The sequence below is a fragment of the Telmatherina bonti genome (genome assembly GCF_933228915.1).
Source record: "Telmatherina bonti genome assembly, chromosome: 5".
Lineage (NCBI taxonomy): Eukaryota > Metazoa > Chordata > Actinopteri > Atheriniformes > Telmatherinidae > Telmatherina > Telmatherina bonti.
The window spans coordinates 14,276,539-14,301,891 of NC_136623.1; the positions used below are offsets into that span (position 1 = coordinate 14,276,539).

The 25,353-nt window shown below is 38.0% G+C and overlaps 1 protein-coding gene across 1 annotated transcript; it reads left to right on the forward strand.

Moving 5' to 3' along the window:
- Window positions 1-19,249: 19,249 nt before the first annotated feature.
- LOC306756293 (uncharacterized protein) lies at window positions 19,250-24,299 on the forward strand (the record flags this gene model as incomplete). Its single annotated transcript, XM_079241019.1, has 5 exons — window positions 19,250-19,364; window positions 19,702-19,839; window positions 20,335-20,598; window positions 20,761-21,024; window positions 24,166-24,299. Coding segments are annotated over 5 exons (915 nt in total), but the record flags the coding sequence as incomplete, so codon positions are not given.
- Window positions 24,300-25,353: the final 1,054 nt, after the last annotated feature.

Genomic DNA, 25,353 nt, shown 5'->3' on the forward strand with positions numbered 1-25,353 from the left:
TCAGTTTCCCTCTGTCTATACTCCACACACTCACCAAACCAAACCTCTGAAACTTTGATAAAAGTGTTTCATAAAAATAAGTTACAAAAAAAAGCATCTCAGTATCGAATGGTAAAGAACTTTTCTGTCTGACTCTGAAGTATTGCTATGTTGTCGGACATTAAATATCCATCCATGTAAGTAGGTCATCGCAGTTTCATAAAGGAAGGAAGGTGGAGGAGAAAGGTCCGTGTTAAAAGTTAAACCTTTAAACAAGAATGAACATGTTTGTGTTGATTTGTGATGTATAATGGGTAGATGTTGTATACCTGTACAACATAATATCTATCTATCTATCTATCTATCTATCTATCTATCTATCTATCTATCTATCTATCTATCTATCTATATATATATATATATATATATATATATATGTATATATATATATATATATATATATATATATATATATATATATATATATATATATATATATATATATAATTTATGACACATACTCTCTGTACTGCACATTCTTGCACATAACTGGAATAATTACGAGCTGTTTCAAGATAACTAACATGTGTTAACATGAACTATAAGATTGTTTGTGGGAAAGTGCTTTTATTTTAACACATGCTTTACCTGCACATATTGCACATGTTTGACCTGTGCTTCTTACTAAAGCACCACTGGATCCAGTGAAGCTGCTACAGCTTCTGCACCTGAAGGAGGCTTTACTTGATCTTTTCACAATCTCATTTATTTTAGATTGGTTTAAATTCACCGTGGAGCTAGCTGGACAAGAAACGATTAATTAAATTAAATAAATTGAAAATATATGTATGATTAAAGGTGTCAGTGTGAGAGCTGATAGTGCTTTAGATTAAGGCAAGTCTCTCTCCTGATCCACCAGACACTCTCAAGACAAACTCACTGACTGAAGTTACCAAAGTGTTTCTGGTACGGTGGTGTTTTTTTTTAAGTGTAACGATTATACTCTGCAAATAAAGCTAAGCTCCTGGAGAAGTCTACGGCTATGTCTCATATAAAGATAAACATCTGAACAGTTCTTCACCTCTCTTCAGTGTTACATCATCTGTACCCACAATGACTGAGTTCTTCTCAGCAGGGGTTCAATACAAGACCCCTGGAGTTAAGTGAACCTAGTGCAGTCTTTGAGGTTTATTTCTGGTGTCTGTTTATTGCAGTTAAACTACATGCTCTGAGGGGAAGTGCAGACAAAAGCACACCAAGCATTTATTTTTCTCTAGGAACACCTGACAAACCTTTGAAAACAGGCTTATAACAACCTTCTACAGAGGAAGATGTTTAACACAGCACATCTGAAGAACTCGGGTAGTGTTCACAGCAACTTCCTACAGCACACCCTCCAAGCTCTCAAAGAGGATTAAGACACAATCCAAGCTCTGGCCTTCAGGTGTTTTGGGTTGCTTCCTCCATCCTCCACTGTTTCACCAACATCTCAGTACAAACATGCTGGAGAACGTCTGGTTGATCACACACTTCTTCAGTGAACAGCTTTAAGTGATACAGGATATTTTGACTACCTTGTTGACTTTCCCACAAGGGGGAAAGGAATGTATTCCCAAACAGGGTGGACTGTTTAAAGACCAGTTTCCTAACAGGGAGATATTGAACTGACAGCCTTGAGTCAAGTGCATGGCGTGTTTAACATGAATAAACTCCACCTGTGTAAAATGGACCTGAGCGTTGTGTTGTGATGGAGTACCCATACAGGAATGTTGTGTTCTGCAAGATTCTCCACACACACACTACAGGAGCTCAACATGTATTACTCCACCACCGGAAATAAAGGGTTTACTCTGCTTTCAGTAAAAATTAAAGTACTGTGGAATAAAAACAAACTTGGGTTCAAACTTGGCTGGATGATGCTGTTCTGAGAGGAGTTCAATTTTCTTCCTCAATGCTTGTTTGTGTTTGCTCTTTGATACAAGCGCAGCCTCTCTGGCGGTGCACCCTGCCTCATGCATGCTGAAGAAGATTCAAGACCCCCTGAAAAAAAACAGAAGAGCACCAGCTGAAGAAACGCTCTTCTTCAAACACTGAAACACAATAATTGTTTATTAAGTGCACAAATTTACTGACAATCACTTCACATTCTAACTGTACTATCTACGTGTATCTATGGATTTGATTAATAAATCTGTCCCTGCTGCTGTTGACAACACTGCTGTTTCCTGCATGTCTGATGCAGTTGCCCTAATTCATTTTAATTCAGCTTTATTTCTATAGCACCTCTTTACAACTATGTCATCTCAGGGCTCTTTACAGACACATCAATTCAACCAATTCATCATAAATAACATAACTAAGAGAAACCAACAGACTGCAATCTTGACTTTGATCCTCTTAAACATCATAAAAGTATTTAAAAACAGCAAATAAACAAACATACATACATGCCTTCACTCCATATGGAGGGTTATAACTAATGTATTTTTACGGCTTATGAAATCAGTTTAAGACTTTAACTGTCATTCTGTATCCAGAATACATACTAAACTGCAACACAAATGTTGGAATGGTTTCTGTTGTAGATGTAACATTGATAGTCTCTTCACCTCCATGCCAAGTTAATGGTATGGACACGCCAATGTCTGCTCGGTGTTTTAGACGGGAAACACTGCCATCTAGTGGATAGTAAAAATTTCATCAGTTTGTTTTTTTTTCTTTTTTTTTCCAATTCCAGAAAATTTTGGAAAGGACATTTGGGAAGAGGGAGAAAGACAAAAAATGTCAACATGAACTCATGGTCAATGAACTTTGTGAATGAGCAAATATCACTTCAAAAATCAATCCATAAAAATGCAGACAAACACGATGGAGCTGAAGTCCCTCCAGAAAACTGGAGAATGGGTGGAGAAAGTAGGGAATAACAACTGACTGTTATCAGGATTTTCCCACCTAGCTTATTTCATCAGATTTCCTATTTCATATGAGTCAAGTTTCCTTGATCAGCTGTTTTGCATTGACCCTTGTGTTCCTCTGCTAAGATCATTTCCTGGGTTTTGCTTTTACTTGTTTCCTCCCAGGTTTGTTTTCTTTCTTTTTGTCTGCACTTTCTTTGTCTTTGACAGTTTTTTTTTTCACTTTACCCTCCCTCCTTGAATTTCAGTTATTACATTTTTTTTAAATTAAAAAGCAAACAATGTTGTACTAAATAAACACATGAGGATACATATTGCGCATAAGTATAAACCTAATGACCTCTAGACCAAAATATTGTCCAAAATATGGTTCTTCACAAATGTATCCAATTTAAATGAGCTGGCTACTTAGTTTATTATTTGCACATATTTCCAGATATTATTTTCCCCTTAAAAATAGGTTATTGATATCCAGAAGATAATTAAACCATGTTCGTACAGATCTTCTGTCATACACCACTTCCATATTATGACTTTTTCCACCACAAAACAAATTCCCTGGTTATTCCACAAGGATGCATGGCAAGACATAACATAAAAGGTGGCTTAATTTAACCGTCTCATGCATAATGGCCCAGTGGACGTGTATTTACAGGCTTTTTTCTAGCTAATTCATGAATGAGGATGGTATTTTTGTAAATAAACCAGATCAGTGGATGTTAGTGAGTCATCCAATACGTTTCCACTCACTGGAGAATAAATAAAAATATGATATAATTGAACATAATGTAATTACACAACTTTGCCTTTTTAATAAAAAGGAAAAAAATGATACAGCTATATTTTTTATCCAAGATTTATATAATTATGATGATAATTATGATGATATATTATTTTGTCATTATTTTATAGAATACATCAAAATAAATCATAAATCATGATAAATTCTAAATATGACTGAGAAACCAAAAACGTATCATTGCATATGTCTGTAGAGTTAAAATACTGTATTTTAAAAAATGTTTTTATTAATTCAAGCATGAAAGGTTAACACCTTGGATTTGTTGTGTAAACTCTTCGAGTTAACCTTGAATACTTAGTGAGATGAGAGGCATTTTGGTATTTCAGTGGTTGTGAGAGCATACATTCTTCTTGAATTGCATCATTTAATAACCTTTAAACATAGCTAAGATAATTATGTTGGCTGTGTTTGACACTTCCCTAAGTGTTATTTATAAAACTGCAATAACATGCTAGTTGCATAAATTTACCCTTCAATTTAGTGGAATACCTTGAAAAGCAGAAGTGGAATTGTATCATTTTGCTGAACTTCACATGAACTTCTAAGGAACTGGAATTTGTATTTTTACATTATTTCTGTAAAATGATTGATTAAAAACAGAAGTAACATCTCCTCGAGTCAATAGCCAACAAAAGAATAAAAAGTAAATTAATCAAATAAAGCAACATTTTAATCCAAAAGATATAATTTGGAAAAAAAAATCAGAGATGAAGTATATTCTAAATCAAAACTGCTTTAGAAAGTAAGAGCATTTTTTTAAGGTAGTGCAACTCATTTTGATGCGACTTTAATTTGTAGACCTGTTAAATATCTTAACAACAGCTCATCATCATATTGAAGAAACTCAATATATTTGAGAATTTAAAAACGGCTAAGATGACTTGTTCATATTTAAACCAAACATCAAGACAGAGACTAACAAGGATTTAGGTGACTTTGAATGAATGCATACAGGCTCACCAAAAGGCTGAACAATAGAAGGTGGGAAAATGTTATCTGATCTGATGAGCATTCAGCTGAAGCATTCAGATGATGGGGTCAGAATTGAGCACAAATGATATGAAAGCATGCACCTGCAACCCAACCAAGCAGTTTCAGAAAATGAATTATAGAATGATTGAAAGCATCTTGCCTTGTATCAACAATGTAGGTTGGTGGTGTAATGTAGGGGATATTTTCTTGGCACATTTTTGACCATTTTCCACCAGAACCTACAAAGCTCAGCCTAACACAACCCCCCTTAGTTTGTGGGTGTTTTAATCTTCTGCTTGACCCAGGAAGATCCTGGGAAGATCCTGGGTCAAGCAGACACATTTTTGGCATGTACTGTGTTGGGTTTCTATGTGGAGTCGGGCCAAAAATGTGACGTGTGCAGTTTGCAGCCCACTATTGGCTAGAAACTGACGTCACAGGATGTGTGAGCATACACACAGACGACACCTGTGGGGCGTATCAGTAGGTACAAACACATAAGGGCTTTATTGCCAGCACCTTTCTCCAACTTCAGTCATGGAATAGTTTCCAGATTACAAACCATGAAGCAGCAGGTTAAGCATCACTGCAATGTCCTCCATTGTTTGTGTCATAAACAAATGACTTCACAACACTTATGAGCCACCTCATAATGGACACAGCAATACGAGTGTGTCTCAGTTGTAATGGAAACTAATGAAACCTGATAGTGCAGTGTCAGCTGAAATGGGGTAAGGTTTAGTTAGTGCTCATGGAAAAAGGGCCATTTGATCCCCTTAGTACAGGGGCAGACAACTCCAGTCATCCATGATTGTAAGTTTCCTTGCTGTGGCACAATGGACTCAAATCAATGTATGATTAGTTAACTTGTGCAGAGTTTGATGGTAAGCTCTGCTAGTAAAGGCTGAAGTGTGTCGGGTGTGTTGAAGCAGGTAAACTCCCAATACTGACTGGAATTGCCCACCCCTGTCAGCATTGTTTAAACACCACAGTCTACCTGAGTGTCAGTGCAGGCCATGTTCATTGCTTTAGTGTATTTTCTTCTGATATCAAAATGAATCAGCATCTCTCAGGAATGGTTCCAACACTTCTGCCCCCACCCTGCGATGGACTGGCGAACTGTCCCTGCCTTGCGCTCAAAGACTCCTGGGATAGGCTCCAGCTTCCCCGCAACCCTTCATCGGATTAGGCAGTTAGGATAATGAATGAATGAATGACCTCTGCCCCCAAGAATTAGGGCAGTTCTGCGGGCAAAGGGGTAAAACTTGGTATTAAGTATTCCACTCAAAGTGCTCAGTGAGTGCATTTTTATTTAAAACAAATGAAGACTTGCAAAGCGAAAAAACAAGTAGTAGTTGTAAAGATATTACCGATGATGATATTACAGCATCGCACAATCTGTGCAATACACCACAAATATATTCATTTTTGTTCTAATTTTCCTTTCATCTGTCAGATCATGTTTGCGGCCAGGTATTCTCACACTGTTTTCACACTTCCAGTGTCTACCTTAAATATGTGAAGAGCAAAAAATGTGTTTTTCATATCAGCTCTTGCTTGTTTCCTTTGTCCACAAATAGAACTTAGAAGGAAGAAATATTTTATCTCTACACTAAAGTTACAGTCATGATGATTCAAATTATTAAAATGAACCGATGTAGAAAAAAAGGCTTCTTTTTTTCTTCAGAAAAAAAAAAAAAACATTCAAATTTATTTAAGAATAAATTATTTATTTATTCTTAGATTTTTATTACAGTATCTTTTACCTGGAAGACTAATCCTTTCGATTGATCTGAAACAGGTCACAACAAATTTATGCTAAATAACATTTTCAGTTCAATTTTAAAATGAAAATTTTTGCCTTCATGATTCCTCATGAGGTTTGACATATTAGCCCTGAACTAAACCCTTCAGATACTTTGTTGCCCACTTAGGTGTGACCTTATGAAAGAAATTGCTTTGATTCTTAAATAGCGCTTTGAATTTAAAATTCAGTGGCATATATAATGCTTCATTTTAAATCCACTTAGTAGAAGAAATAATAGTTCCTCATACAGATAATTTCAGGGGTGTCAAACTCCGGAACTCAAGGGCTGCTTTCCTTCAGGTTTTTGTTGTTTTCCTGCTTCAACACATCTGATTCCAATCAAATGAATCCAACAACCTGCCAACTTCTTCACAATGACCTATTAAGTTCAGTCAGGTGTGTTGAGCATGAAAACCTTCAGGAAAGTAGCCTTTGAGGACCAGCGTTTGACACCTGTGATTAGAACCTTCTACTTTATGCTTACTTCAGTTAGATTAACCTATCCATTCATTTCTATTCCACTTATTCCAATTAAGGTTCATAGCTGGAGCCTATCCAGGCAATAAAGAGACCAGGCAGGGTACACCCTGGACACGCCACCAATCCGTTGCAGGGCCAACACAGAGAGAAAAAGATCCACACACTTATTCCTAGGGACAATTTAGAGCAGAGGTGTGCAACTCTCGAGGGTCCTCCAGGGTCACAGCTTGGAGTTTCCCTGCTGCAACATGTCTGACAAACATTTGATTTAATTAGCAGACTTTTGCAGAGCTTGACATAAAAACTCTGCAGTAATCTGTTAATTAACTCCAGACATGAAACTGCCTGTTTGCCTCGGCCCGAACCAGTGATGCTATTACTGTGAGGCATCAGTGTGAACCACTACAGAACCATGTGGCCTACATAGAGTTGTTCAATTTCATCTAAAAATATGTAAACATGAATAAATGCATACAAGGTAGATACTCTTGTATTTACTAGATGTACTGTTTCTGAACTGAACCATGCATGAGCTTGTGCAACTTCCCATTTTGAAGATAGTTTGGTCAAAGATTACCTAAATGACACCTCACTTCTGAGGAACTTGACTTCTGCCTGCAGCACAGACTGAGCAAAATTTGTAAGTTTAAACTTTAGTTAAAATAATGAGTAAAAAAAAAAAAAAGATATCATATGACATTTTTCAGATTGATCATCCAATTGAAAAGGAAATTTATCTTTTGTGTTTTAAATCACCAAACAATTTTAATTTGTTTTATTTAGAGAAAAAGCAGAAAGTTAGTAAATCAATACTTTGTTGGCCTTTTTCTGAACAACATCATCTTGTTTTCCTATTTGTTAATTTGCATTATTCTTTATTTTCTGCATGTAACAGTTTCAGAGTACAAAATGTGAAGTAATTTCACAATTTCTGAACATTGATTGATGATAAAATGGAAGTTATGTTTTGTGCTGTGTGGGTGTGGAAGAAGCCATCAGTGTTAACTAAATGTTGTGTCCAAGACAAAAACTCAGGTATTAAATCCAGTTTTTATGGATAAAATGAGTCTCTCATATATCATGCTCCATGTGGCAGAATACTTCTTTCCTGGGGTCTCTGTCTCTTCTGACACACAACGATGCTGGAAGCTCTAAATGTACTTCTGACTATCTGTTTTCTACAAGGTGAGTTAGATGTCATTTATACATGACGTAACTCCATAACTCGTGCTCTGCATTTTGGATGATGATGAGCATATTTTAATTTTCTATTCATTTAAAAAATTGATATAAGAAATAACACTGAAATTTCCTCAGTTTCAGTTGCTCCATGTCAGATGTTGAAGAGCCTCGTTCCAGAGTCCGTAGAGGTACTTTTAGCATCCTGTGTGACCACACACTGCTTTTCTGACATAGATATGAGCCAGAATGATTTTTTTTTTATAAAGTTATGTAAAGCAATGTGGAAATATACTGATATATTTTTATTACAAAGTGTCAGTCCAAAGCAAAAATGGAAAAGTTGTTGAAAAGTTGAGGGAAAAAAAACTGTAAAGGATTCTGCTGGTGGCAGCACATTTACCGAGTATTTATCTATCTATCTATCTATCTATTTTTCTGCAGATGTAACAATGAACTGACATATAGCTTTGTATGTTTCTATTTTTTCATATATAATTTGATTTCACACAATTTAGATTTACTGCAAATCAAGACAAGATCCTCCATCACCAACCCTGACTCCGTCCACTCTGGATGTGAAGGAGGGAACCTCTGTGAGCCTGATGTGTTCCACTTCAACTCCCTGTTTGTCTCATCCTCCAAATCTGACATGGAGCCACAAACTGGGTGAAAGTCAAGAGATGCTGCAGGAGAATCAGGACAAAACTCAACTTTTAACTTCGACTCTGATCTTCACCGCTTCTTACATCCACCATGGACAGAGTATCTCCTGCACTGCTGTCCACCCAAAACTAGATGGCAGCACTTACTCAGCCAGCAGTGAACAAAGTTTAACTCTTAATATTTCATGTGAGTAACTTCAGATGTTACATTTGTCACATCATGATTGATCTTCAGTTTGGTAAAAGTGTCTTTTTCCTGACTATATTATGACATAAACTGTTGATACAGAAATATCCTCGGAAGAGGAGAAATCCAAGAGTATCTGGTCTCGTCTTTTTCCATCACTGCTTGTGTTAGACTCTATCACCATCCCACTTGCATTTCCACCCAGGTCAGGACAACATATCTCTAACAGTTAGAGATATATTGTCCTGACCCGAGTGGAAATGCAAGTGTGATGGTGCGTGGCAACAAGTAACTAGAGGTCAGAAGCAGAGGTGCCATAAAGTAAAGTAATACAAATAAAGTATACATCTCTGGTCATGATACAGAAATGATGCTTTGAAAACAGTTTTTCTTTAATAGCGAGGCCCTTTTTTTTTGGTGTTTATATGATGACTGGATGCATCTAAAAATCAAAGAGAGTGAGTGGAAAGCAAAAAAAAAATAAAATAAAATTTAAAAAAAAAAAAAAAAAAAAGTGTAAATCCATTTCAGTCTCAAAGCTTTATGTTACAGGCTTGAATTTAAGCATGTTATTCCTTCACCAGAAATTTCTACATAATATTTGGTTTTGTGTTATTACAGCTAGAGAGAACCACATTCATCTGAACCCGACTTAGATTTTAGATTAATCTTCTACATCCCAGTTGCTCCACAGATCCTGTCTTTTGGTTGCATCAGAACTACCAACTGGTTCGACTGCTTCTGTGAGACTGTTGGAAACCCATCTCCTGATCTGCGGTGGATTTTGGAGGAGACGCCTCTGAATCCCTCTGATATGTATTCAATCAAAAATGAGTCCATAAACAACACAGTTGTGAGGAGCTCTGTCACTGTCAGTCTGCAAATGAGGAAACTTTCTACGCTGCTCTGCCACAGCTCCAACTCTCTGGGATCTGCTGCTCAGAAAATGAATATGTTTGGTAGGACATTTAGCGTATATATTTAAACTGCAGGGAAGGTGTATGTAAGAGGAACTCTAACTTAGCCCTTATTATTACAAATCCTGAAAGAAAAAGTTGGAATTGATGTTTTAATAACAAAGCCAAGCAACAACAGAAAGATGTGTTAAACTTCCTACTGTCTCTTCCACAGAAAGTTCCTGTCGAGTGATTCCAGCCTGCATCATTGCAGTTGTCATTCTGGTAGCTCTAGTATTTGTGCTGCTTGCTATCATGTAGGTATGACAGCAGGAAGATGCTGAAATGTCAGAGTTTACTGGAGGTTTTAATGTACTGTCCTGTTGAAAGTTTTAGAACTCAGGGGATTTCCTGCCATTGTACTACAATGAGTCAGAGCTTGGATGACACCTGCACAGCTGCAATCAACCAAAGCCTGACCAGAGAAATGAAAACTGAGGTAAAGTATAAAAAATGATTAAAGCAGTTCTAACTAGCAGGTAGAATATGTAGACCTGTTGTTTTTCTTTGTTTCAGATGTCCATCACTGTGGAAAATGATATTTACGCCAACACCAGCATGACACAGAAGTCTGAGCATGCAGGGAGTCGTCAAAGAGGCCAAAACGTTGTCAGCAAAAGCTCAGCACAGGATAATAATGATGTGGTTTACACCTCTGTGGTTTGCAAGGGTAAAGGAAGAGGAGCAGTTTCCCAGTACAGAAATCCATCCTCCCATAGAGAGGATGAGAGGTCCATGATGAAAGATATGTCTATAAACTTTGTAAGCAACATGGCGGAGATGGAAACCCTCTATAGCAACATTAAAACAGGCTAAAATACAAATGAGACAATAGTCTGACAATGCTGAGTTAAATATAGAAATAACACGGTCTTGTGGTATTTTCCTTTTTGAATTATTATGCACCAAGCTTAATTTGCTCGTTTCTGTTATCTTACATTAGTATTGATGTCATTTCTCTGAACAGCTTTGCAAAGTGTTATTTGAGGAATTAGCAACTTGTCAACAATTTCACACAAATGACACCATAAATACTGTACTCCGTTATGAATCACTGTTGAGCAATCTGCAATGCATGTAATAATTTGCAGTAATCATATTCTCTTTCCACCTTTTCTCACCCCAATGAGCCCTGAAACATCATTTCTAAAGAGTGATTAAACATACTGTATGCTAAATGCAATCTATTATATATTCTATTCATATAAAGAAAGTACGTTTTCAGGATATGCAAATGTTTGCATTGAGGATTTAATCTGCTGTTTTTTAAATATTACGTTGAAAACATGTCCTGTCTTGTGTAAATCTATAATACAGGGGTGGCCATGTTTTTAAATAAGAATGAGTCAGCAAGTTTAAAAAAAAAAAGGTTTCAGAACTTTAGGAAATGAGAAGTGGAGTTGTGTCCCGGATTTGGAAAAAGCTGCAAACGTTGTTACGTTGTGCAATTTATATTCGGTTGGGGGGGGTTCCTTCAAAAGATTAATCTGAAAAATAGCAACACACTAGCTATTGCTGTTTCTGGGTGGAAAATGGTTGGTAACATTATATTTTCTTATTCATCAGTGTCATGACACTGCCACTACCTTCACACTGCAATGCCTTGTCAATGTGTAAACCATGTCAATGCATGAAATAATAAGCAAATCAATATAACTTCCACATGACTATGTCACAATTAACAACTGGCTTTTGTTAATTGTGCATGCTGAAGGTGTTATTTAAGGTACATAATAAAGAAAGATTCAGCCCTGAGTGTGTCAGATGTAACACTGGTTGTATTTGAGGGGGAAAAAGCCATAAGAAGGAAATCAACAGTCAGTGCATAAATATATAATTTTGTGAAAATATGACAGATTGTTACACACACACACACACATACACAGGGCTTCAATCCTTATAGCCCTCAAGTTCAATATGGATGACCTGACTATGAGGCAGACAAATCAGGTCCAAACAAGAAGATCTTCCACCGTCTTTACGGACTCATTCACACTTAACTGCTGCAGCAATTGACAAAGTTTTGGTTCTGTCAGAATAGTAAGGATCTGTGTTACATGCATTCATTGGGTCATTCCTATAGGATATGTTAAGTGTCACACATTGTTGCAGCTGCCCCCAATTTCTCATCAACCCATTTTCATTCAGCCTGGAAACCATCATCTGGCCTCCCCTTGATTTGGATTGGATCCTGCACGTCACCTGGTATCAGCAGCGTCTCTGAGTGGCTGACCTCTGCTCCAATGAGGATACGACACCTCTCCAATCCAGGATAAAAGAGCGTCAAGTTCTTCATTCAGGGGCAGCTGTGTGGTGGCTACATCTTGTGCCCTCTGATACTGGTTTTTGGTGGTTGGTTTGTGAAAAGCCTTTTACGGCCTTGTCGGCAGTATTTTTGGCTTTTGTGTAGCCTTTGATCTTTGCTGTTTGTTTGACTGTTTAGTGACTTGGGGTAAAGGTGCTTGATTGTGTTTAGAATTACTTCAGTTCTCGTATTTGGTTTTTCTGCACCACCTGCAATTGCAGTTGGGCCTGTATTGATTCTTTTTATTTTGCTGGGGGACAATAAAGTTTCCCAATACTCTTTTTCCGTCTGTCACATTTGTTTATGTTGCGGCTCTTACCCCCACCCCCCCACCCCCTGGGTGGTAACACACATCAAGCCTGATTTGAGATGTGTGAAAGCTTCTGGTAAGCTTGACCTGATAATGTGATTAAACAAAGATTATAGAACATGTTCCCTGTCATCCATTATTTGTTTATTGTTGGGCTCTAAGTAATAATCTCCATTGACCTTGGTCCCGCAACAGATACTGCCAAGCCACTCCAAGAATGTACACAATAATGTTTAGCTTCATAGGTCACAGTGGTCTTTAAAGTATGTATGACTAAAACTGTGCAGTTACCCTATAAATTTTTTAAAATGCAACACATTTACCATATTTATATGAAGATGATCATTATAAAAACTTTTCATGAGCTTTATTCTATAACTGTAATTGTAAGACTATTTTGTAGCTGTACCCATGTAACAAAAAAAAAAGGGTTTTCATTAAACGTTATAAGGCATTATTACTATCTGGAGAACCCATAATGACAAGGTCTGAAATTCCCTAACTTTTAATGATGACAGGTGATGCAACCTTTCACAGAAAATTCTGCATGATTGATGCACAAGCAAACATTTTCGTACACATATTCAGTGAATGCAGAGATGGAGTGAGAAAGGCTTTATTTTAGGCATGTACCACTTATGCACACTGTACTCCACACTCATCAGCATTGCCTTCTGATGATATGAAAGTGATAAGATGCTGCAGTGTAGGTTGCTTGTTTGTAACATATTTCAAAACTCTTCAACAGAGTTAAAGGATAAGATTATTTGCAGCTTCAGTGTCTCGCAAACTCTGTGCTTTGGCTTTTGTTGTTTTGTATTGGAACATACCTTTAGTTTGTATCAAAGTGTAGAGCTGATTGAAAAAATTTTCCAGCATATTCAGATTTAGATAAGCGGCAGAAGTCATGGAAAGAAATGAATGTGGCGACGCTCCAAACTGCTATATTTGGGAACATTTCAACACTTCTTTCCATTAGACCGCGTTCCTCTTTTTTCTTTTTCCTTTTTTAAAAAAAGGAATTCAATCTTTCTTTAAAACTTCACTTTTCTGAGGAAGCTGACCTCTCGACAGACTGCACAAAAACGTAAGTCTATACATCTTCTTAAAGTGAAGCTTGTAATTTAATGTTTTTTTTGTTTGTTTTCCTTGGAATTGAGGAAATCTTTTCCCACTGCTTGATAAAATGTGAAAGATGTCTTTTTTAATTTTTACAGCTGTTTGTAGGAGCTTGTAAATCCTCCTCAGATAGAAGTAAAATTGTTTTATTTTTAAATGACATGTACACAATGTAAATGAGAAATATTGAGTAAGTTACAGTGATACAGTTTGCAGAGAAATGTTGCTTCTGACAGCATAAATTAACTTTTTTCACCTTCTGACGTTTAGTTGAATAGGAGAACTGATTTCTTTTGATGTAAATCTTGTTTTAGCTGTGATGAATAACCCAGAAACTGAAACTGACATGCATTGCTTTAAATGATGCTGTACCTCATGCTACCTTCTGTCTCATTAAATACTGTTTTAATGAGCAAACATTACTGATTCATATGTAATCTACAGACTGTAAAACTGAATTCTTCCTGATAAAAAGATGGAGGGAGCTCTAACTTTCCTTCTCATTGTTACTCTGCTGTGGGGTGAGTTAACCTCCAATGAACTTTCGGCTTTCTAACTTTAGTTTAGACTGTCTTTCTTTCTGTAAGAAAGTTTGATGTTTTGTGTTTCAGGTGCTGAGTGTCGAAGCTTTTTGGTCACGATGCCAGAGAGTGTAAATGTTATGAGAGGATCCTGTGTGACCGTCCCCTGCTCTTTTGACATAGACAGTCAATATGACAAAGACCTTAATGAAAATTGTAAATCACAGTGGATTGATACTTACTATATGACTCCAAAACTAACTGAAACTAATCCAGAAATGGGAGACGTCACAGAGAAAAACTGCACCACAACCTTCAACAATGTGCAGCCCCAATCCAGCAACACATATCACTTCAGAGTGGAATGTGACAATGTTCTGAAATGGACTTTTAAACCCCAAAGTGTGAGGATGGTGGTCACAGGCAAGTTTACTGACATCATTTATTCTTGTGGCATCTGTCAGTTGTTTTTACTTTTAGGCCATCTGTGACATCAATATGAAAAAAAGATTTTATGAGCACATCTTACTCATGCATGGAGAAAAAGATAATTAACTATGAGATGAGTACTAGATGCCCTATGGACTGGCGAGCTGTCCAGGGTGTACCCTGCCTTTCACCCAAAGACAGCTGGGAGAGGCTCCAGCTTCCACGCGACCCTGAATTGGATAAAGCGGTCAGGAAAATGAATGAATAAGTACTAGATGTGAACAATTTTCTCTCAAGTGTCTTTTGGCTAATTCCAAAAGGTTCCAGCTTGTCATTGGAAAGGACCATCTTTGGATAGAGTAGTCAAGGTGTTTTGGTTTTATGTACGTCCATGTTGCCACAGTGCTACAACTTTTAGATGCATGTCTTTTCCAACGCTCCTGAATAAAATACCTGAATTTCCTCCTCTACATGTCATCCAGCTCCGCAGAGGCCTGGTAAGGAGCCATTTATTTGGTTCAGGTGTGTTGTAGAAAGGTTGCATAAAAGTTGCAGGATGGTAGACCTTAAGGACCAAACTTGGGCCCCCCTGGTGTAAGCGAACATTTTACAGGAGATGAGGTTTTTGGAGAAAAATAAAGTGGAGATACTATCGAATAGTGTGCCTGGTGTCTTGTCCAAGTTTTGATGTTTTGTTAAATTGTTCAGCTGAAAAGTGAACCCAGCAAGTTTGTTTACAATATTGTTGTTCATCAAATTTGAATAAAATTAAATTAAGTCATAATGGTTATGTGTTACTATTTCACAGCTATATTTCGTTAAATGTGGCCAAAAGTAAATTAAATTTCACTTGATGTCACAAGAGGGGCTTCTTATTTTTAACATGAAAATGTTTTTTTTTGTTTTTTTTTTCTTTTTTGGACAGCTAACTCATTGAATGTTTACATACAATCTCACCTCACAGATGCTCCTCCTCCACTGACTCTGAGTCCGTCCACTCTGAAGGTAAATGAAGGAACCTCAGCGAGCGTGACGTGTTCTGCTCTGGCTCCCTGTCAGCCTCATCCTCCAGTTCTAACATGGACCCCCAAACTGGGTGAAAGTCAGGAGACCCTGCAGGAGAACGAGGACAAGACTAAAGTTCAGACCTCAGTTCTGACCTTCACTGCTTCTCATCTGCATCATGGACAGAAAATCTCCTGCATCGCTGTCTACAAGAAACAAGATGGCAGCGCTGATGCATCAGTCACATCAACTTTAACCGCTGATATTTTATGTAAGTTCATTTTCTTTCTCTTCATTTGGAAAGTAGTTATGATTTTGAGAATGACAAAGTTTAGAGTAAAGTTTAAATTATGATGAAAACAGTGACTCAAAGAATTTTACTCTTTGTGTTCTCTATTTCTGCTTTCACTTGTTCCAAGGAAGTAATTTAGTATTTGAATGTAATAAATAAGTATTGCTGCGGCTCAAGTTTGGATATAAAATCTGTCTCTTTTGATAAAATAACCCCCTTTGCAAATGTGCAAAATAAATAAAGATAAAGAAGGGGAAAATCTGTTGTGTCCTGTAAATGTTTCCTGCATTGTCACTGAAGTTCTCATGTAACCTTTGTTTTTACCACTGCACAATCAAAATCTGTGTCTTTAGTCAGAGCTGTTTTCAGTTCCTTTCTCTTAACCACACAAAACCAACAAACCCAATCTGTTGTGGGTGAAAACCACCTGACCTTAGAGTTCTCGGGTTAAATTATGCTCTGTTATGCAATGCAAGGTCTTTTCTTTTACCATTTAATACTTTAAATTTACCATTTTACTTTTATAAATAATATAAATCTTAACCTTTTACTTTCAGATTCACCAAGAAACACCACAGTGTCAGTCAGTCCATCTGGTCCAGTACCAGAGAATGATGATGTGACTCTGACATGCAGCAGTGATGCCAACCCAGCAGTGAGGAGCTACACCTGGTTCAGAGCTGATGGGGACCAGGAGACTTTGATCGGGACTGGATCTGTTTTAAACATTCAAGCTTCTAAAATGAAGCAACCTTTTTTCTGCAAAGCTGAAAATGACCTTGGTGTTAGAAATTCAACCAAATATCATATTGATATTCAGTGTATGTCTTTCAATTATAAATTTAAAAATGATGTTATTTAACCTGATAAAGAAACAACGGTTTTGAACATCAAGTAATGCATCAACAAGTTTACAATGTTATGTCTACTATACATATATATTATAATTATACTATAAAATAATCATTCAGATGTAATATGATTATTGTAATGCATTACAATTGATAAATTGCAATATAGTGTATTACCATTATAATTGAAATTATAATTGCAAATAATTATTTCAAATAATAATGTTTAATGTTTACAATAATAAGTTTGTTTTATGACCTATTTTTAGATGCACCAAAACAGACCATGGTGTGGGTCAGTCCCGCTGGTCCAATACCAGAGAACAGTAATGTGACTCTGACGTGCAGCAGTGATGCCAACCCAGCAGTGAAGATCTACTCCTGGTTCAGATCTGATGGAGACCAGGAGACTTTGGTTGGGACTGGGCCTGTTTTAAACACTAAAGTTTTCAAGTTGAAACAGGATTTTTTCTGCAAGGCCGAAAATGATCTGGGTCTTGGGCACTCAAACCTCAGTCACATAGATGTACAATGTATGTATCACATGCCATGCACCCAGCAATTTTCTACATTTGCGTATTCTAATACAGGATTGTTGGGAGGCGGAGGTCTATCCTAGCAGTTACTAGGGCAAAGCAGGGTACACCCTTCGGGTAATGCCTGTCCATCATGAGGCCAATGCAAAGCAACCAGCCACTCATTTTCACACTGAAGTAGAATTTAGAGAAGCACATTGACCTAACATGCGTGTCTTTGAACTGTGGGAGGAAGCTGAGAGGACCCAGAGAGAGCCCATACACAGCAGGGAGACATGCAAACACCACACAGAAAGGCCGAGCTCAACCAGGCATCATGTTGCTGTCAAGCAGCGGTGCTAACTGAACACCACCATACATCCTTGTATCACATGATCCAAAGATTTAAAGTCAAACAAATATGAATATGACATTAAATGCACACACAGATTTTAAGCATTCATTTAAATATCATATTCATATTTTTCTATTTTACAATTATTTGTTGTGTCAACATTAATTACCATCTGATACTAAGAAAGTGTTTCATCTTGATCAGATGTTGTAGTTTATTTAGGCTTTAAAAGTGTATGCTTATAATCTGAACTTTATTTTTGATCTTTCAGATTCTCCAAAAGAAACCAGAGTGGCAGTCAGGCCATCTAGTCCAGTACCAGAGAACAGTAATGTTACTCTGACATGTAGCAGTGATGCCAACCCTCTAGTTAATAGCTACACTTGGTTCAGAGCTGATGGAGACCAGGACACTTTGATTGGGATTGGATCCATTTTAAACACTAAAGTTTCCAAAGTCCAACGGCATTTTTTCTGCAAAGCTGAAAATCATCTTGGATTTGGACGTTCAAACCTCACCGACATAGATGTTCACTGTATGTATCGTAATTGAAAGCTTTTATGCTTTAACTTCATGTCATACTCATATTTGTACTTTTTTGTTTTTTCATCCTATAGATTATTAATCTGTTTTGGTTAAATGAACATCTGATCTTCAAAAGTTATAAGGATACAGCTGTCATAGAAAAATGAATTATGACCAGTTGATAATTAGCTAGTCAACATAATTCTATCCATCACAGGAAATGCCCCAGTACTGAGAAAACTGTTATTTTAGCAATTCAACACACAATTTCCACACAAACAGGGGTGTATTTATAAAAATTCCACTGTGCAGGCCAAGTTGCAAAACTTTATCACAACCAGATTTGAGAAAAAAAAAAAATTGAATTATCGAGAAGAGAAAAATCTCATTGCCTTTCACTTGTATTATTTCTTAACTGTAAGCCAATAATATAACTGTTTTAAGGGAATAAGGCTAATAATATGGTAAAGAAGATTTGTTGTCAGAGCAACAGCAGATATGTTTAACATCAACTGCCAACAGTTATAAAGCATAGAAACATCTGATTTAGTATAATTCTGTAACAGTTTCACATAATACTATTACAACATGGATATTTACATGTACATAAAGAAATTCAACACTTAACCAATGAAGTTTGTCTTTCATAATTAATGTTTCAGATTCTCCCCAGAACACCTCAGTTTCAGTGAGTCCATCTGGTCCAGTACCAGAGAATAATAATGTAGTTCTGGCTTGCAGCAGTGATGCCAACCCTCCAGTAAAGATCTACACCTGGTTCAGAGCTGATGGAGACCAGGACACTTTGATAGGCAGTGGACAACTATTAACCATTAAAGCTTCTGAAGTCAGACAGCCCTTTTTCTGCAAGGCTGAAAATGATCTTGGAGTTGAAAATTCCACCAAACGGCATATAGATGTTCAGTGTATGTAACTAAATTCATCAGATCACAAATGTACATACAGTATACCAATTTTTGAATAGTTGAAAAATGAAACAAAACATATTTTCACAGTAAAAAAAAACATGTTTATACTGATATTTAAATGTCTTGAATTTGTCTTGTAGATGCGCCAAAAATGGTCACAGTTTCAGTCAGTCCGACTGGGTCAGTATCAGACACTAGTATTGTGACTCTGACATGCAGCAGTGATGCCAACCCTCCAGGAAAGAACTACACCTGGTTTAGAATTGGTGGAGACAAGGAGACTTTGATTGGAACTGGATCTGTTTTAAATACTGAAGTTTCTAGAGAGAGGTGTAATTTTTTTTGCAAAGCTGAAAATCATCTTGGAGTTGGACACTCAAACCTAAGTCACATTGATGTTCAGTGTATGTATCACATTATTTAAACCTTTTCTAAATGTAATATTTGTTGCATTCATATTTAATGTTGAAGCAACAGCTCCATCCATATGTTACTATTTGATGCAAGGGAAAAAATTTCTGTATAGATATTTTAGTTAAAAGCAAGCAAAATGAAGTGGGTTTTATACCAACAATGTGCATTTTCTCTTTATTAATGTTTCAGATTCTCCCAAAAACATCACAGTTTCTGTCAGTCCCTCTGGTCCAGTACCAGAGACCAGTAATGTGACTCTGACATGCAGCAGTGATGCCAACCCAGCAGTAAAGAACTACACCTGGTCCAGAGCTGATGGAGACCAGGGCACTTTTATTGGGACTGGACACCTATTGAACATTGAAGCTTCTGAATTGAAGCAACCTTTTTTCTGCATAGCAGAAAATGATCTTGGTGTTGGACATTCAATTTCCACTCACATAGATGCACAATGTATGTATCACATGGGGTTAGAGCTTTATTACTTTCATTCATTACATTCAGTGCCCAGGTCTGGTCCTAAAGATCCATTCTGTAACTTTTATATGCATACATGATCTACAAACCTGGGAGAATTCAGACATTTGTTTCAAGTCTGTTCAAGTTGGTTAATTCAGGGGGAATCCTTTCTGAACATACCGGATAATCAAATTTGGCCCATTGTTATTTATTTTATTTTCCAAGACTGTATAAGGCTTAAAGGTACTGTATAAAACCATATTTACACACCAAAAAACAAACAAACAACAAACTTAAAAAAGCCATTGTTAAAAAAAACTGACACAATAATTTGTACCGCTAACATTATTTTTCACATTTCAGATTTGCCCAAAAACATCACAATTTCTGTGAGTCCCTCTGGTCCAGTACCTGAAAACAGTAATGTCACTCTGGCATGCAGCAGTGATGCCAACCCCCCAGTTGCAAACTATACCTGGTACAGAGCTGATGGAGACAAGGAGACTCTGATTGGGACTGGACGATTATTACACATTCAAGCTTCTGAAGTCAGAGAGCCTTTTTTCTGCAAGGTTGAAAACTATCTTGGAGTTGGAAATTCCAACATACAATATATAGATGTTCAGTGTATGTATTAGACTTTATGATATTACAATTTTTAAGTTACATTTTTTTAAGTAGTGGAATAATGTTATTTACAATGTAAAATAGGTTTAGCATTGATACAGTAAGATATTTACAAGACCGTTTTAGAAGTTTATATTATTAAGTATGTCTTATTCTTTTTAGATACACCAAAATTGATGAAGTTGTTTGTCAGTCCATCTGGTCCAGTACCAGAGACCAGTTTTGTGACTCTGACATGCAGCAGTGATGCCAACCCTCCAGTAAAGAACTACACCTGGTTCAGAGCTGATGGAGACCGGGACACTTTGATTGGAACTGGACATATACTAAACATTCAAGCTTCTGTGGTCAAACGGCCTTACTTCTGCAAGGCTGAAAATAATCTTGGGAATGGAATCTCAAGCCTCAGTCACGTTGATGTTCAGTGTACGTATTGCATGATTTAGAAAAAAATGTATGCATTTATTGTCCTAGATATAATATTTTCCTCCTTCCTGCGCTGCCACGTTGTTAGTTTTTGTGTCCTGAAGAACCTAGCAGCTATGTTGTCGGGGGCTTTATGCCCCTGACAGGGTCACTCGTGGAAAACAGGTGTCTAGGGGAGGGACCAGACTCAGTGCTGCTCAAAGACCCCTAAGATGAGAAAGACCATGGGCGAAAATGTACCCTTGCCCGGATGCGGGTGACCGGGGCCCCCTCTGGAGCCCCTCTGGAGCCTGGCCTTGGGGTGGGGCATGAGAGTGAGCTTCTGGTGGCTGGCCCTTTGCCTGTGGGGCCCGGTCGGGCTCAGCCTGAAAAGGTTACATGGGCCCCACCTCGCGTGGGCTCACCATCTGTGGGAGAAGCTGTAGTGGCTGCAGTGTGAGTTGGGCAGCAGCAAGAGGTTGGGATCCCGGAGGCCTGATCCTCGGCTGCAGAAACTGGCTCTAGGGACATGTAATGTCACCTCTCTGGTGGGAAGGAGCTGAGCTTGTGCACAAGGTTGAGCAGCTAGTTATAGCTGACTCGCCTTGATGCATGGCTTGGGCTCTGGAACCAGTATCCTCGAGAGGGGCTGGACCTTATTCCACTCTGGATTTGGTCATGGTGAGAGGCTGAGCAGGTGTGGGCATTCTCATTAGCACCCGGCTTGGTGCCTGTACATTGGGGTTTACTCTGGTAGACGAAAGGGTAGTTTCCTTCTGCCTTTTGGTGGGGGATGCTTCCCGACTGTTGTTTGTGCTTCTGCACTGAACAGCAGTTCAGAGTACCCGTCCTTTCTGGAGTCCTTGGAGGGAATGTTGGAGGGTGCTCTTTCTGGGGGCTCCCTTGTTCTGCTGGGGGACTTCAATGCTTACATGGGCAATGACAGTGAGACCTGGAGGGGAGTGATTGGGAGGCATGGTCCCCCCTCTGAACCCAAATGGTGTTTTGTTAGTGGAATTCTGTGCTTGTCATGGATTGTCCTCAAAGAACACCTTGTTCAAACATAAGAGTTTCCATATGTACTCCTGGCATCAGGACTCCCTGGGCCACAGTTTGATGGTCGATTTTGTCATTGTATCATTGGACCTGCAGCCACATGTCTTGGACACTCGAGTAAAGAGGGGGTCGGAGCTGTCAACTGAGCACCACCTGGTGGTAAGTTGGCTCAGGATGTGTGGGAGGAAGCTGATCAAATCTGGCAGGGTCTGCTGGGAATGTCTGGCAGAGTCCCCTGTCAGAGCGAGCTTCAACTCTCACCTTCAGCAGAGCTTCAACCATGTCCCGAGTGAGGCGCGGACATTGAGTCAAAGTGGGCTGTGTTCTGTGCCTCTATTGTTGAGGCTCAGAGTAGAGCCACTGCTCCTTGCATCGAGAGAAGCCATTGAGGTGGCTGGGGCGTCTGCATTAGGATGCCTCCTGGACGCCTCCCTGGTGAGGTGTTCGAGGCACGTCCCTCCAGGAGGAGACCTAAGGGGAGACCCAGGACATGCTGGAGGGATTATATCTCTCGGCTGGCCTGGGAACGTCTCGGGATTCCTACCGTAGAGTTGGCAAATGTGGCTGGGGAGAGGGAAGTCTGGGCTTCCCTGCTTAGGCTGCTGCCCCCATTCAGGTTGCGGGGGCAGTGGTAGAAGATGAATAGATGGATAGATAGATATTTTAGTTTTTAATTGTATTTATTTTTATTTCTAGTTTAAGTAACTTCGAAATGTAACTGAAACATTGGTGATCGGACGGAACCACTGGTGAACCAGAGGGAAGATTTTTGGCTGGTGTTTGCGAGAAAATGATCAGTTCCAAAAGTGAATGTTATTCTATCCAGTGCAGGATGATGAATACTTCTAAATCTTACTTGTAAAGTGCCACTTAACAACAATGTTGTCTCAGAGCGCTTTACAGTTGCATCAATTCAAGCAAATTCATAATAAATAGCCTAGCTAAGGGAGAAACCAACAGATTGCCTCGAACCTAGACTTCGATCCAAATCCCCATCCTTGCATGCATGAGGCAACAGTGGGAAGGAAAACCTCCTTTTAACAGGAAGAAAAACCTCCAGCAAAACCCGGCTCCAGAAGGGCAGTCATCTGCCTCAACTGGTTGGAGGGGAGAGAACAGGAAAGGCAAATCAACATGTGCTGCAACATGTATACAGGAAGACCTGCAGTAAAAGGAGAAATATGTTCATGATGTCAATACTGTCATATTCACATGGTGGAAAAGGAACAGAGAAATAAGAAGGGAGTCTTTCATGCATCATGGCACGTCCCCATGGCTGCCTAACTATAAGAGCATAACATGAACAGTTGGGCCCTGTTTATGCAGACTCCAGCTCAGGAAATGCTTGTGTCCTTACTATAAGATTTGTGAGGAAAGAAGGTCTTCAGCTTGATCTTGTAGGTAGAGAGGGCGTCTGCCCTCTCTACCTACTCTGGGAACCACAAGTAAACCTGAAGATTGAGAGCGCTCATTTTAGAATATATGTGATAATAGGCAATTTAGACAAAAAAAAAACACACCCAACAAAGTGTTTTGTTTTTTATTTAACAGTTTAGTAACGCTCATTAAAATACAACCATTGCATAGAGAAAATTATTAGGACTATATGCGTTGCTGATTAAAACATAAAGTAGACATGTATAACCAGAACAGCCAAAAGACACATAGCCCAGTACTAACAAATCATAACTTTCGAACCCTAAAAGTCTGCATCTGATGTCCAGCAGCTTCCTGACGCTGAGAAATCCCACTGTACAACTTTTTCTGCCAAGACTGCTCAATTGTGCAGACATGTTTTAGCTTTAAACACCGTGTCACATACAAGCAGGTTATCAATAAATTGTTTTGAAAACACACCTGAGCTGAATCATTAAAGAAGTGCAAGAAGACTTTGCTGGCAGAAGGGAAAAGAAAATGAGAAAGGGATAGAAAAAAGGGTTAGATAAAAGGAGAGATAAGATTTTCTTTTCTCCACTGGAGAACTTATAGTACAGGTAGGATGCAATATGGACATCAGATTGGCTGCCAGATGGGGGTGTTTCACTGGGAAAATCTGCAAAAGTTTACTATGGGTCTTAATGTGAATATTTCATTATTATGTTTCAGATTCTCCCAAAAACATGTCAGTTTCAATCAAACCATCTGGTCCAGTACCAGAGAACAGTAATGTGACTCTGACATGCAACAGTGATGCCAACCCTCCAGTAAAGAACTACACCTGGTTCAGAGCTGATGGAGACCAGGACACTTTGATTGGAACTGGACGTATACTAAACATTCAAGCTTCTGAAGTCAGACAACCCTTTTATTGCAAAGTTGAAAATGATCTTGGAATTGGAAATTCTACAAAGCATCATATAGATGTTCAGTGTATGTATTTGATCTGATTATGGGTGAAATAACAACTTTGCATTTTCAGAGGTGAAGTTTTTACAATGTAAAAACAGTGTCACAGAGCCGTTTTACTGCTAAGCTGAAAATAGGTGTGGATTTGGAAATTCCACCAAACATCATATAGATGTTCAGTGTATGGTATATTAACCCTTTCATGCATACTGGCCCAGTAATGGACACCTATTTACAAGCTTCTTTTTCTTTTTATTTATGAATGAGGATATTTTTTTGTAAAGAAACCACTTCAGTGGATGTTAGTTAGTAATCCAATACTTTTCCACTCATTGGAAAATCAATATATGATTGAACATAATGTAATTACACCAGTTTGCTTTTGTGATAAATAGTAAAAGAAAATGATACAGCTATATTTGATAGAAGATATACATAGTTATAATTATCTATTATCTTGTAAATAGATTACAAAAAAATCATAAATCATGATAAATTCTAAATATCAATAATAAACAAAAAAAAAAAAGTATTGCATATGTCTGTAGTGGTAAAATACTATTTTAAAACATGTTGCATAGTTTTTTATTTAATGCACGACAGGGTTAAATACACCAAATATAAATGTTCATGCTTAAGTTTTAGAATTATTGATAAAAGGACAAAATATTGCTTTCATTTTCATTTAAAAAAAGTGTTCAGTGTTTGTGAATTGATATAATTACAACACTACAGGTTTATACCTACAATCTTTTCTTTTAGATGCACCAAAAATGATCAAGGTGTCCGTGATACCATCTGGTGCAGTACCAGAGAGCAGTTATGTGACTCTGACATGCAGCAGTGATGCCAACCCAGCAGTGAGGAGCTATTCCTGGTTCAGAGTTGATGGAAACCACGACACTTTGGTTGGGACTGGATCTATTTTGAGGACTGAAATTTCAAAAG